The 15,508-nt window shown below is 42.7% G+C and overlaps 1 protein-coding gene across 1 annotated transcript; it reads left to right on the forward strand.

Annotated features, from left to right (window-relative positions):
* Positions 1–10,800: 10,800 nt before the first annotated feature.
* On the forward strand, positions 10,801–14,572 carry LOC110535312 (protein asteroid homolog 1-like). Its single transcript, XM_036966645.1, has 4 exons — positions 10,801–13,093; positions 13,177–13,390; positions 13,480–13,651; positions 13,780–14,572. Exons 1-4 carry the CDS (start codon positions 11,792–11,794, stop codon positions 14,195–14,197), a joined length of 2,106 nt encoding a protein of 701 aa, XP_036822540.1. The 5' UTR covers positions 10,801–11,791; the 3' UTR covers positions 14,198–14,572.
* The last annotated feature ends 936 nt before the right edge of the window (positions 14,573–15,508 follow it).

Below are 15,508 nucleotides of genomic sequence, written 5' to 3' on the forward strand. Positions count from 1 at the left end.
TCTTGAGGAAGGCCAGGCATAAGAGAGAGAACAAAGGCTAAACCTGGTCTTAACTTCCAATGCTCCATCCCCCTGCCCAACCCCCCTCCACGCCACTCCGCCAGCCGCCAGGGTGCCCGGCATCAGAACATTCCAGGCATTCCCGTGATTGGCAGATAGCAGGTTGATTGACATGTCAGACACCGCGAACACTGGGTACTGGTAAGTACAACACAACCACCTACTAGCCTAACACATAACACACAGCTGTCTGTGCGGGTCGCTACAGTATATTCAAACATACTGCTGTTGATTCTCAAATTGATTCTCTTGCTCTGTTCCTTAGGCTCCAAGGTCAGTGCAGCTTAAGGTGTTTTTGGAGACCTTGGGTGTGCCCAGTCCACTTTGAGCGGTGTCTCACCTCATCTGTGTCTTCCTGTGGCTGTCACCTGCTACTGGCTGAGGCATGCCCCTCCCCCACCAGACCTGCATATCCTGCAGGCCCTGCTACTAGGTTTGGTGTACGGAGAGCTCTGCAGACAGAGGAAGAGCCAAAGAGGTATGGCCCAGAGCATGAACGAGAAAACACACTATTTAGAGTTGATAAAGTGTGTGAAGTGCAGCCACTGACTCGTCCCCTTTGTGTGTAACAGAGTTCATGGAGGGACCAGTGTTGGAGAGGCTGAGAGGGCTTATTCAGAGAGGGACAAGGAGTCTCAACCTGTGTGTGGCCCACACCTACAGCCAGTGGCAGTGCTACCTGAAAGAATGCCTTGACCTGAACCAACTGCTGTGCCTCCTGAGCCTCAGTGTGCCTGGTAAGGTGTCCCTTCCTAAATCAACCATAACCTCTAGACCAGTGTTGCTGTCATCCCCTTGGTGTCTGGGCCGCAGAGGGCCACACCTCCATCCTTGACACAGCCACTGGACGATCTGACGGCCCATCTACACATTCTGGCTCTGGAATATGATGATGATGATGGTGCTGGAGGTGGGAGTAAGGCCAAGCCAGAGGACGATCTGGGTTGGACTTTGGTCTCAGTGCTGACCCGGCACAAGAGCAAGGACAGATTCAACCGAGCTCGGAATCCAGAATTCTCCCGGAAGCAGGGGCGGATCGGCTGGGAATAGGGATGGACCGTTATATAACGGTTTAGATATAGAGTCATTCTGCTCAACTCTAACCTTTTTATTGTTCTTATTTGTACTTATTATGACTTCATTTACATTTGTTTTTAGAATTAACTAGCATTAACTATAAAATAGTTTACGAAAGATACAGTCGGGCAAAAAAGTACTTAGTCAACCACCAATTGTGCAAGTTCTCCCACTTAAAAAGATGAGAGAGGCCTGTAATTTTCATCATAGGTACACTTCAACTATGACAGACAAAATTAGAAAAAAATCCAGAAAATCACATTGTAGGATTTTTTATGAATTTATTTGCAAATTATGGTGGAAAATAAGTATTTGGTCAATAACAAACGTTTCTCAATACTTTGTTATATACCCTTTGTTGGCAATGACAGAGGTCAAACGTTTTCTGTAAGTCTTCACAAGGTTTTCACACACTGTTGCTGGTATTTTGGCCCATTCCTCCATGCAGATCTCCTCTAGAGCAGTGATATTTTGAGGCTGTTGCTGGGCAACAAGGACTTTCAACTCCCTCCAAAGATTTTCTATGGGGTTGAGATCTGGAGACTGGCTAGGCCACTCCAGGACCTTGAAATGCTTCTTACGAAGCCACTCCTTCGTTGCCCGGGCGGTGTGTTTGGGATCATTGTCATGCTGAAAGACCCAGCCACGTTTCTTCTTCAATGCCCTTGCTGATGGAAGGAGGTTTTCACTCAAAATCTCACGATACATGGCCCCATTCATTTTTTCCTTTACACGGATCAGGCGTCCTGGTCCCTTTGCAGAAAAACAGCCCCAAAGCATGATGTTTCCACCCCCATGCTTCACAGTAGGTATGGTGTTCTTTGGATGCAACTCAGCATTCTTTGTCCTCCAAACACGACGAGTTGAGTTTTTACCAAAAAGTTATATTTTGGTTTCATCTGACCATATGACATTCTCCCAATCTTCTTCTGAATCATCCAAATGCTCTCTAGCAAACTTCAGACGGGCCTGGACATGTACTGGCTTAAGCAGGAGGACACGTCTGGCACTGCAGGATTTGAGTCCCTGGCGGCGTGGTTTGTTACTGATGGTAGGCTTTGTTACTTTGGTCCCAGCTCTCTGCAGGTCATTCACTAGGTTCTTGTGATCATTTTGACCCCACGGGGCAAGATCTTGCGTGGAGCCCCAGATCGAGGGAGATTATCAGTGTCTTCCATTTCCTAATAATTGCTCCCACAGTTGATTTCTTCAAACCAAGCTGCTTACCTATTGCAGATTCCCAGCCTGGTGCAGGTCTACAATTTTGTTTCTGGTGTCCTTTGACAGCTCTTTAGTCTTGGCCATAGTGGAGTTTGGAATGTGACTGTTTGAGGTTGTGGACAGGTGTCTTTTATACTGATAACAAGTTCAAACAGGTGCCATTAATATAGGTAACGAGTGGAGGACAGAGGAGCCTCTTAAAGAATAACCAAATACTTATTTTCCACCATAATTTGCAAATAAATTCATTAAAAATCCTACAATGTGATTTTCTGGATTTTTTTATTCTCATTTTGTCTGTCATAGTTGAAGTGTACCTATGATGAAAATTACAGGCCTCTCATCTTTTTAAGTGGGAGAACTTGCACAATTGGTGGCTGACTAAATACTTTTTTCCCCCCACTGTAGATGTAGATTTTTATAAATGTTAAAAGACGTTAAAGTTTATAATATACAATATATAAAAACATTTGACTTTGTTTAATATGTTTTTATTTCTTTGCTCTCTACTGTAAAGCATATTTTGGTCTTTGAAAATAGCTCTATAAATCCCATTTATTGTTACTATGACACTACTGCTGCTCTGGACATATTTTATCATCATTTTATCATCAAAATGAAAAATAACATTTTAACCAGCTGTTCTTGAGAATTATTGGGTATACACACTAAAGTCTATCTCTGCGTTGGCAGTATATTTTATATGGAAATCTTAAACTGAACAAAACTTTACCTCAATCTGAGCAAAAATGTGTTACGTCAGTGACGCTGAAAACGTGTGACACTCAAACCCTTCACCTAGTTAGCAGACACTCTTAAAATAATTACAAAAATGTAAATGCACTGTACCAGTCAAAAGTTTGGACACACCTACTCATTCAAGGGTTTTTATGTATTTTTACTATTTTCTACCTTGTAGAATAGTGAAGACATCAAAACTATGAAATAACACCAATGGAACCATGTAGTAACCAAAAAAAGTGTTAAACATATGACTTTGCCTTGATGACAGCTTTGTACACTCTTGGCATTCCTGTCTCTCTTGGCTAAGCGTTGAGGAAACACTGACTTCTTGTTTTTATAAGAAACATTCATGTGTTGTAAATTCCAAATTGTTTGCATAGTCAACTTACACACAGCACTGACACACACACACTTACCCCACCAGACATGCCACCAGCAACCCTTCATGGCACAACGCCTCTCCCCCATGTGACCTACTTGTTGTGTGTATGTACTGTACTGACGTGTGTAATGCGCACACACACACACTGTTAATGTTTTTAAATGTACTGACGTGTGTAATGCGCGCACACACACACTGTTAATGTTTTAAATGTACCGACGTGTGTAATGCGCACGCACACACACTATGCTAATGTTTTTAAATGTATGTAAATTGTAAAGTATTTGGTCTGTAATGTCTTTTTCGTTGTGTCAGACCATTGACATCGGCTAATGGGGATCCTAATAAATAACATTTTTTATTTTTTATTAATCATTAGTCCCTGCGATGATCGTCTCATGTACTCCGTCCATTGATCTAAATAAAATATGAACACTGACGATTATTTACCATTGATGAGAACCACATGTATTTATGGATAATAATTTGGGTTAGAAATGTCCTCTTGATTCTTGCTGGTCACCTGTAAAAGATGAGAAATGTGTATTTGAGTTTGGTGTCAACATATGGTTTATTGCCGAAACCTACCGTTGTGCTTCTCTCTGTAAAATGTTACTCTTTCTTTACTCATGTATGTAGTGGTCAGAAGTTACCTCTATAATGTGATCATTGAAATGTTAAGGTGAATCTTCAGAAATGTAAATTATTACCTTCTATTCCTCGTTTATTGATGAGGGTTCTGTTAATTTCCTGTTCAGAGAATTGACGGGCAAATGAGGCACTTTCGAGCGCATGGTTTTTCATTGATGGGTAATGGCGTAGTAGCTTATCCATGAGGATGTACATGTTTGCATCCCATATTGTATTTATGCTTAAAGGGACATTTGAAAAATTTTCAAGTTCATATTGATCATCTCCAGCACCACTCCAACATCAACATATGTGAAAATGGCACTTTGTTACAGTTGAATTCGGAAGTTTACATACACTTCACAATTCCTGACTAATCAAAATTACCTGTCTTAGGTCAGTTAGGATCACCACTTTACTTTAAGAATGTGAAATGTCAGAATAATAGTAGAGAGAATTATTTATTTAAGCTTTTATTTCTTTCATCACATTCCCAGTGGGTCAGTTTTACAAAAGCACTTCAGGTAAAGAGCTTTTTTATGTCTTAAAGGGGCAGTGTTGTATTTTGAGACAGGCTTCAATAAGATAAGTAGCCAATAGGCAGAGGGTAGCATAATGTGTCTGATTCTCTATAGTAATGGTATGGGATTAATAATGCATTTGGTTTTCTAAAGTGGTTTCTTGCATCAAACAACACAACATTTTCAGTCACCTCCTTGTCTGAAGAACAAGTGGATAAACAGGTTAATGTCAAGCCCTGCATGATTTTATCAAAAGTCTCAAGGAATGTACAGTTGAAGTCGGAGGTTTACATACACCTTAGCCAAATACATTTAAACTCAGTTTTTCACCATTCCTGACATTTAATCCAAGTAAAAATTACCTATCTTAGGTCAGTTAGGATCACCACCTTATTTTAAGAATGTGAAATGTCAGAATAATAGTACAGAGAATGATTTATTTCAGCTTTTATTTCTTTCATCACATTCCCAGTGGGTCAGTTTACATACACTCAATTAATATTTGATAGCATTGCCTTTAAATTGTTTAACATGGGTCAAACATTTTGTGTAGCTTTCCACAAGCTTCCCACAATAAGTTGGGTGAATTTTGGCCCATTCCTCCTGACAGAGCTGGTGTAACTGAGTCAGGTTTGTCGGCCTCCTTGCTCGCACACTCTTTTTCAGTTCTGCCCACAAATGTTCTATAGGATTGAGGTCAGGGCTTTGTGATGGCCACTCCAATACCTTGACTTTGTTGTCCTTAAGCCATTTTGCCACAACTTTGGAAGTACACTTGGGGTCATTGTCCATTTGGAAGACCCATTTGCGATGGGATTTAACTTCCTGACTGATGTCTTGAGATGTTGCTTCAATATATCCACATAAATTTCCTCCTCATGATGCCATCTATTTTGTGAAGTGCACCAGTCCCTCCTGCAGCAAAGCACCCCTCCACAACATGATGCTGCCACCCCTGTGCTTCACGGTTGAGATGGTGTTCTTCGGCTTGCAAGCTTCCCCATTTTTCCTCCAAACATAACGATGGTCATAATGGCCAAACAGTTCTATTTTTGTTTCATCAGACCAGCGGACATTTCTCCAAAAAGTACGATCTTTGTCCCCATGTGCAGTTGCAAACCGTAGTCTGGCTTTTTTATGGTGGTTTTGGAGCATTCGCTTCTTCCTTGCTGAGCGGCCTTTCAGGTTATGTCGATATAGGACTCGTTTTACTGTGGATATAGATACTTTTGTACCTGTTTCCTCCAGCATCTTCACAATGTCCTTTGCTGTTGTTCTGGGATTGATTTGCACTTTTCGCACCAAAGTACATTCATCTCTAGGAGACAGAACGCATCTCCTTCCTGAACGGTATGACGGCTGCGTGGTCCCATGGTGTTTAAACTTGCGTACTATTGTACTATGTGGTGCCTTCAGGCATTTGGAAATTGCTTCCAAGAATGAACCAGACTTGTGGAGGTCTACAGTTGTTTTTCTGAGGTCTTGGCTGATTTCTTTTGATTTTCCCATGATGTCAAGCAAAGAGGCACTGAGTTTGAAGGTAAGCCTTGAAATACATCCACAGGTACACCTCCAATTAACTCAAATTATGTCAATTAGCCTATCAGAAGCTTCTAAAGCCATGACATAATTTTCTGGAATTTTCCAAGCTGTTTAAAGGCACAGTCAACTTAGTGTATGTCAACTTCTGACCCACTGGAATTGTGATACAGTGAATTATAAGTGAAATAATCTGTCTGTAAACAATTGTTGGAAAAGTGACTTGTAGATGTAGATGTCCTAATCGACTTGCCAAAACGATAGTTTGTTAACAAGAAATTTGTGGAGTGGTTGAAAAACAAGTTTTAATGACTCCAACCTAAATGTATGTAAACTTCCAACTTCAACTGTATGTTTTGTGGGGAAAAAGATAGAGGAAGATGTGTTTGCAATGACATGCATGATCCTGTATGCATTGTGTGATTTAAACCAATTATGATTGGGCATTGTCTACTAATTGGTTGATGATATTATTGGAAGGACTTATCTTTTTTTCTACAAAACATGAAAATATGCCATTTTCACACATGTTGATGTTGGGGTGGCTCTGGATATGAATATAAAGTAAAAAAAATATATTGAAAGGTATCTTTTAAGCATGGTGCACCGTTATTGATGGTAATATGTATGTTTATGACCTGAGAATGTAATGAATGTAATTATTGTCTTTTCAATGTTAATTGATCGTTGTGTCATGCAATGTTCCCTCTGCCACCCAGCTCCCACGGACTGCCGCGCAGAGTGCAGCAACATTTCAGCTCACTGACAGAAGCACAACATTGAACTTCACTGAACTTTCTAGAGTTTTCCCTGTTATTTAACACTATCAACGTTTCCCTTTACTGTGGGTATTGTGATCGAATCAACGCAATATTAGCCACTTTCAATGCAACATGCCAGATAAAAAAACGATGCAAAAAATGTTGTTATAGGCAGAACGCATCGGAGTAAGATTCTATTGCGCAAGACTCAGTCTGTACTCTACACAGACCAGTGAGGCATAACCAATCAGATCTGCAGTAGGCCTATATGCAAATTAATAATTTCCATATATGGATCTGTGCCATTTACTTTGATCTGGACTGTGTTTACAGCTGTGGTCATGAGTAGATGCGCTTGTTTTGAGATCAAAGCAACAGCTGCATGTAGCCACTATGGTGGAGAAATGACAAGATTATGTTATAATACTGTATTGAATGGTTTTTTTATGCAATAGAATAGGCTTCTATTAGTACTCTCACATCTGTGTCTGTTTGAACCTGAGGCTCAACACTGACAATTGATTTATGAATGGTTTGGTGCCAAAACCTAAAGCATGCATTCCATAGAATGAGTTGGTGTTTGTGTTCTGTAAGGTACCAGGGAGAGATGGCTCAGGTATAGATAATGATGAGAGGAACATTGTCTTAGGGGCCAAACTCTGGTTTCCCAGCGATCCGTCCAGGACCAAAAGCTGCATCCCTGTGACTTCATGTCCCATCGTCTCAACTCTGCAGAGAGGACCTATGACGTTGGGAACCGGGAACTCCTAATGGGTAATATGGCTCTGGAAGAGTGGAGACACTGGCTGGAAGGGGCAGAACATCAATTTTCGGTATGGACTGACTAGAATAATTTAGAATAACTCTGCACTGCCAAGCGCCTTAACTCCAGGCAAGCCCGTTGGGTCCTGTTATTTACCAGGTTCAATTTCACCATCTCCTACCGCCCAGGGTCCAAAAATGTGAAGCCGGACTCCCTTTCCCGCCTGTACAGTTCCTCTGCCACACCCTCTGAATCAGAGACCATCCTCCCTGCTTCATGTTTGGCTGTGGTCCACAAAGCACAACGTACCCAGCCGGACGATGAGGTGGGGGCCCGTCTAACCGGATGTTTGAACCTGATTCGGCCCAGCCTCAAGTCTCGGAAAGGGCTCACTCCTCCAGGCTTACCTGTCATCCTGGTGCTCGCCGTACCCTGGCTTCCTCCGACAACACTTCTGGTGGCCCACCATGGCTTCTGATGTCTCAGCCTTTGCCGCTGCTCAAAGCAAGACTCCGCGGCAAGCTCCATCTGTCCTCTTTCAGCCACTGCCTGTTCCTCATCGCCCCTGGTCCCTCATCGCCCCTGGTCCCTCATCGCCCCTGGTCCCTCATCGGCCCTGGTCCCTCATCGACCCTGGTCCCTCATCGCCCCTGGTTCCTCATCGCCCCTGGTTCCATATTTCCCTGTATTATGTCACTGGGCTTCCTCCATCAGATGGGAACACCACCATCCTGACAGTGATTGACAGGTTCTCCAAGGCCGCCCATTTCATCCCTCTTCCTAAGTTACCTTTAGCCAAGGAGACGGCCCAGCTCATGGTGCAGCACGTCTTCTGAATCCATGGACTCCCGGTCAACATTGTCTCGGATCGGGGTCCTCAGTTTTCGTCTCGATTTTAGGGCATTCTGCACCCTTATTGGGTAGTCGGCCAGCCTGTCCTCCGGGTTTCATCCCCAATCCAACAGCCAGCCGGAGCGAGCCAATCAAGACGGCACTCCGGTGTCTCGTTGCCAGTAAAACCCCACCACCTGGAGTCAGCAACTGGTCTGGGTGGAATATGCCAGGAACACTCTCCCCTGCTCGGCCACTGGACTCTCCCCCTTGTAATGCTCCATGGGGTATCAGCCTCCGCTCTTCCCAGAGAAAGAAGTTGAGGTCAACATACCTTCAAGCCCAGATGTTCGTCCACCGCTGTCGGCGTACCTGGAAAAGAACTCGGGCGGCTCTTCTCAAAACCCCCTCCAGGTATCGTCGACAAGCAGATCACCACCGGACTCCGGCTCTCCGCTATCGTATCGGGCAGAGGGTATGGTTGTCCACTCGGGACCTGCCCCTCCGGGTGGAATCCCGCAAAATTTCCCCCCATTTCATTGGTCCTTTCCCCATTTCTAGAGTCCTTAGTCCCACTGCTGTTGCCCCGTACCCTCTGTGTTCACCCTACTTTTCATGTGTTCAGGATTAAGCCCTTGTCTCACAGTCCTCTGTCTTCTATTTCTAGGTGCCATGTAAGCCTAGATACAATGTATTGTAATGACAAAGCGTTGTCTGCTTGTAATAATGATGCACAAAATGATCAATACAAATGATTGTGCTGTTTAAGCCGACTGTCATCGCTTGCACTGATGACTGAGTAATGTTTGTACTGATGACTGAGTAATGTTTGTAGTGATGACTGAGTAATGTTTGTACTGATGACTGAGTAATGTTTGTACTGATGACTGAGTAATGTTTGTAGTGATGACTGAGTAATGTTTTTACTGATGACTGAGTAATGTTTGTACCGATGACTGAGTAATGTTTGTACCGATGACTGAGTAATGTTTGTACCGATGACTGAGTAATGCTTGTACCGATGACTGAGTAATGTTTGTACCGATGACTGAGTAATGTTTGTAGTGATGACTGAGTAATGTTTGTACTGATGACTGAGTAATGCTTGTACTGATGACTGAGTAATGTTTGTACTGATGACTGAGTAACGTTTGTACTGATGACTGAGTAACGTTTGTACTGATGACTGAGTAATGTTTGTACTGATGACTGAGTAATGTTTGTACCGATGACTGAGTAATGTTTGTACCGATGACTGAGTAATGCTTGTACTGATGACTGAGTAATGTTTGTACTGATGACTGAGTAATGTTTGTACTGATGACTGAGTAATGTTTGTACAGATGACTGAGTCATGTTTGTACTGATGACTGAGTAATGTTTGTACTGATGACTGAGTAATGTTTGTACTGATGACTGAGTAATGTTTGTACTGATGACTGAGTAATGTTTGTACTGATGACTGAGTAATGTTTGTACTGATAACTGAGTAATGTTTGTACTGATGACTGAGTAATGTTTGTACTGATGACTGAGTAATGTTTGTACTGATGACTGAGTAATGTTTGTACCGATGACTGAGTAATGTTTGTACTGATGACTGAGTAATCTTTGTACTGATGACTGAGTAATGTTTGTACTGATGACTGAGTAATGTTTGTAGTGATGACTGAGTAATGTTTGTACCGATGACTGAGTAATGTTTGTACCGATGACTGAGTAATGTTTGTACCGATGACTGAGTAATGTTTGTACTGATGACTGAGTAATGTTTGTACTGATGACTGAGTAATGTTTGTACTGATGACTGAGTAATGTTTGTACCGATGACTGAGTAATGTTTGTAGTGATGACTGAGTAATGTTTGTAGTGATGACTGAGTAATGTTTGTACTGATGACTGAGTAATGTTTGTAGTGATGACTGAGTAATGTTTGTACTGATGACTGAGTAATGTTTGTACTGATGACTGAGTAATGTTTGTACTGATGACTGAGTAATGTTTGTACTGATGACTGAGTAATGTTTGTACTGATGACTGAGTAATGTTTGTACTGATGACTGAGTAATGTTTGTACTGATGACTGAGTAATGTTTGTAGTGATGACTGAGTAATGTTTGTACTGATGACCGAGTAATGTTTGTACCGATGACCGAGTAATGTTTGTACCGATGACCGAGTAATGTTTGTACTGATGACTGAGTAATGTTTGTACTGATGATTGAGTAATGTTTGTAGTGATGACTGAGTAATGTTTGTACTGATGACTGAGTAATGTTTGTACTGATGACTGAGTAATGTTTGTACCGATGACTGAGTAATGTTTGTACTGATGACTGAGTAATGTTTGTACTGATGACTGAGTAATGTTTGTACCGATGACTGAGTAATGTTTGAATGGTTTTAGACTAGTTGTTTTGGTTTGACTGCTTTACCAATGAAAATGGTTGGCTACTGGCAGCTCAATGCAGTATGAACAAAACAAGCTCAACCACAGTTTAATTGTTTTCTAGGCCGATATTTATTATTGTCACGTTTTTTGTGTTGTTTATCAGACGATTTATTTTGGGGCTGTTATAATCAAGGATACTCATTTGTTAATATTTAGTTGTTTTTTTTATCACTTTTTTTTTATCACTTACCATTGATGTGTCCCAAGAAACTTGAAAAAAATGTATCATCAGTCATTCTGTTCCAGTTCCTAATATTGTTCTATAGAAACGGTTATTTTATACACAATGTAGCCGATTTATTGTCCATAGTGTTTCCTGGTTTAGTTAAGTTTTAAGTGAGAATATGGAGCATACTATTGGTAGCGTATTAACAAGCTTATTTCCATTAGGGGGTAGATTATGACCTGGTGTAGCAGTCCATTTTAGAGAGTGTATTCTTCATTAGATTATGGTTAATCATTGTCCGATTTCTTATCAGATAAAATCTTTACATACAGTGTATAAAAGTTATGTTCCTCATCACATCTAATAGGATCACTTCTTATCAGCATACAGTCATAGTTACTGGTTGGTTTGTAGTTCCCCTTGATTCAATTAGCTATGCTGTTTTGCCTTTTTAAAGTCCCATGAACTATTACATACCTTCTGTGACAAGAGACAATATGGGAGTGACAGATATGAGGTAAGGAAAGTGAAACTTAAGGAAAGATAAACTCATACATTGTAATAATACTAGCCTCACTCAGTCAGTCCCATGACTGCTGAAACTCTTCACTAAGAAATACATCACATGCCAGACAGAGCACACCATGGGCGTCCAGGGATTGACCAGCTTTATGGAGGAGAATGGAAACATTTTAAAAGATGTTCACCTCAGAAACAGCAAGTTGATCATCGATGGTAGTAATCTGTTCAACTTGCTTTATTTTGACTCACGTTTGGATCAGAGTCATGGAGGGGATTATGATGCTTTTGAGGACCAGGTCTGCAAGTTCTTTAAGGCTCTGAGAGACTGCGACATTGACCCCTTTGTGATTGTAGATGGGGGCTCCGACTACACCGACAAAAAGTTTGAAACAAAAAAAAACAGAGCTCTATCAAGGATCAACAGAGCGAAAAGCTTGTCCATGGGGCTTCAGGGGAGCGGTGGTATATTACCAACCCTCATCAAACATGTCTTCAAACAGGTCCTCATCAGCCTGAATGTGCCGTACGCACAGTGCATTTGTGAGGCAGACCAAGATATAGCCTCCCTGGCTCGAAGTTGGAACTGTCCAGTGCTGTCCAATGACAGTGACTTTTATATCTTTGACATCCAGGCAGGATTTCTGCCCACCTCCCATTTTCACTGGCAGAGAGTGTCTATGCAACGCGGGAGCTCTATAAGATACATTCCCTGCAAGCAGTACACCACAACAAGCTTCTGCAGACACTTCAACATCAACAGACAGGTTCTCCCAGTCTTCGCTGCCATGTTAGGAAACGACTACGTCAAGTTGCATAACATGGGTGTTTCCCTCAGGTGGGAAGAATACACGTCAATGGAAGGAAGGTTTGCCCGCTTCGACGGCTTGCTGAATTGGCTGGCCCGCTTCCATGGGCAGAAGGATGCCTTGGACTCCGTGCTCAGGCTCATCAGTCATTGTAACAACAGACAGAAAACAGGTGCTGTCCTCCATGGCCTCTCCCTGGGCATAGAAGAGTACCATCTTCCCCCTAGTTGCCTGGAGCGGTTCTTCAACGATGGAGTGGGACCAGGGCCCGGCCGTCTCCCAGAGCCTCTGAGGGTCCTTCCAGACTGGACCCTGCTGCCATTGATGGAAGGTAGACTTCCCTCCTGCATGGTAGACGTGCTGCTGCTGGGAAGGATGATGCAGGGTGCCCAGGTGGAAGATCCCAGCTTGCCATGTGGGAACAACACCTCTCGGTCCATACGACAGGTACTCTACGGGCTGCTGCTGGGTGGGAGGAGGGCAGACCACAGCCGTCAGAGACCCCCAGTGGATGAAGTGGAGGAGTATTACAGGGAAGGCAAGAGCCTGACCAGCAGCATGGTTGAAGCCATCCTTCCCAGTGCTGCAGAACATATACAGCTAGACACTCTGCATCAGGTATGTATACATGTGCATGATATAGTATACAGTATATTCAAACATACTGCTGTTGATTCTCATTATCTTGCTGTGTTCCTTAGGCTCCAAGGTTAGTGCAGCTTAAGGTGTTTTTGGAGACACTTGGTGTGTCCCAGTCCACTTTGAGCGGTGTCCCGCCTCATCTGCGTCTTCCTGTGGCTGTCACCTGCTACTGGCTGAGGCACGCCCATTCCCCTCCAGAACTCCCTGTCCTGCAGGCCCTGCTACTAGGATTGGTGTATGGAGAGCTCTGTAGAAAGAGAAAGAGCCAAAGAGGTATGGCCCAGAGCATCTACGAGAAAACACACCATTTAGAATTGATGAATATCGAAGTGTAGCCACTGACTCCTCCTTTTGTGTAACAGGGTTTATGGAGGGACCAGTGTTGGAGAGGCTGAGAGGGCTGATTCAGAGAGGTAGAAGGAGCCTAGACCTGGGTGTGGCCCACGCCTACAGCCAGTGGCAGTGCTGCCTGAAAGAAAGCCTTCACCTCAACCAACTGCTGTGCTTCCCTCTAGACGAGCCTCAGTGTGCCTGGTAAGGTGTCCCTTCCTAAGTCAACCCTTGGCCCTAAACTTAGAGCAGTGGGATTCATTCACATTGCATTTCATCCCAGCAGAAACAGAGATAATTCAACCATCTTTTGTTTCCTGGGTGGCGTCTAGGCTGTACAAGGGCACTCTGGTGCACCAGCTTGTGACCAAACTGAGAGGGGGGTTAACCCCGGATTCTCTCCTGATGGGAGACCTTGGCTCTGGACAGCTGTATAGGGCCATGCTGGGAGCCATACTCAACTCCCATGATTCTCATGAGGCAGCTGTCATCCCATTTGTGTCTGGGCTGCAGAGGGCCACACCTCCATCCTTGACACAGCCACTGGACGATCTGACGGCCCATCTACACATTCTGGCTCTGGAATATGATGATGATGATGGTGCTGGAGGTGGGAGCAAGGCCAAGTCAGAGGACGATCTGGGTTGGACTTTGGTCTCAGTGCGGACCCGGCACAAGAGCAAGGACAGATTCAACCGAGCTAGGAATCCAGAATTCTCCCGGAAGCAGGGGCGGATCGGCTGGGAATAGGGAGGGACCATTATATAACGGTTTAGATATATAGACGTTCTGCTCAACTCTTCAATGTTTTTATTGTTCTTGTGTGTACCTATTATGACTTAATTTACATTTTATTAGCATGAACTATAATAGAAGTTATGATAAGTTTGACTTTATTTAATATGTTTTTATTTCTTTGCTCTCTACTGTAAAAACTTATTTTGGTCTTTGAAAATAGCTCTATAAATCCCATTTATTGTTACGATTATATTACTGCTGCTCTTGAAATATTTTATCATCAAAATGAAAAATAACATTTAAACCAGCTATTCTTGAGAATGATTGGCTATACACACTAAAGTATATCTCTGCTTTGACAGTATATTTTAAATTAAATTCTTATTCTGAACAAATCTTAGATAGTCATTTTTACCTCTATGAGCAAAAAATGTGTTACTTCAGTGACGCTGAAAACGTATGCCACCTAAACTGATTATACAGTACCAGTCAAAAGTTTGGACACACCTACTCATGCAATGTTTTTTTAAATGTTTGTTTTTACATTTTCTACATTGTAGAATAGTGAAGACATCAAAACTATAAAATAGCACATATGGAATCATGTAGTAACCAAAAAAAGTGTTAAACAAATCAAAATATAATTTATATTTTAGATTCCTCAAAGCAGCCACCCTTTGCCTTGAAGACAGCTGCACACTCTTGTGAAAAGACTGCCTGCATCACTTCATGTTTTTATAAGAAACATTCATGTTTTGGAAATTCCAAATTGTTTGCATAGTCAACTTACACACTCATTCTCCGGACATGCTTTTTTTCCGGATGCCCCAAACAATCGGAAAGTGGATTCATCAGAGAAAATGACTTTACCCCAGTCCTCAGCAGTCCAATCCCTGTACCTTTTGCAGAATATCAGTCTGTCCCTGATGTTTTTCTTGGAGAGAAGTGGCTTCTTTGCTGCCCTTCTTGACACCAGGCCATCCTCCAAAATTCTTCGCCTCACTGTGCGTGCAGATGCACTCACACCTGCCTGCTGCCATTCCTGAGCAAGCTTTGTACTGGTGGTGCCCTGATCCCGCAGCTGAATCAACTTAAGGAGACGGTCCTGGAGCTTGCTGGACTTTCTTGGGCGCCCTGAAGCCTTCTTCACAACAATTGAACCGCTCTCCTTGAAGATCTTGATGATCCGATAAATGGTTGATTTAGGTGCAATCTTACTGGCAGCAATATCCTTGCCTGTGAAGCCCTTTTTGTGCAAAGCAATGATGACGGCACGTGTTTCCTTGCAGGTAACCATGGTTGACAGATGAAAAATCAAAATCA

This window comes from Oncorhynchus mykiss, chromosome 3 (genome assembly GCF_013265735.2).
Source record: "Oncorhynchus mykiss isolate Arlee chromosome 3, USDA_OmykA_1.1, whole genome shotgun sequence".
NCBI lineage: Eukaryota > Metazoa > Chordata > Actinopteri > Salmoniformes > Salmonidae > Oncorhynchus > Oncorhynchus mykiss.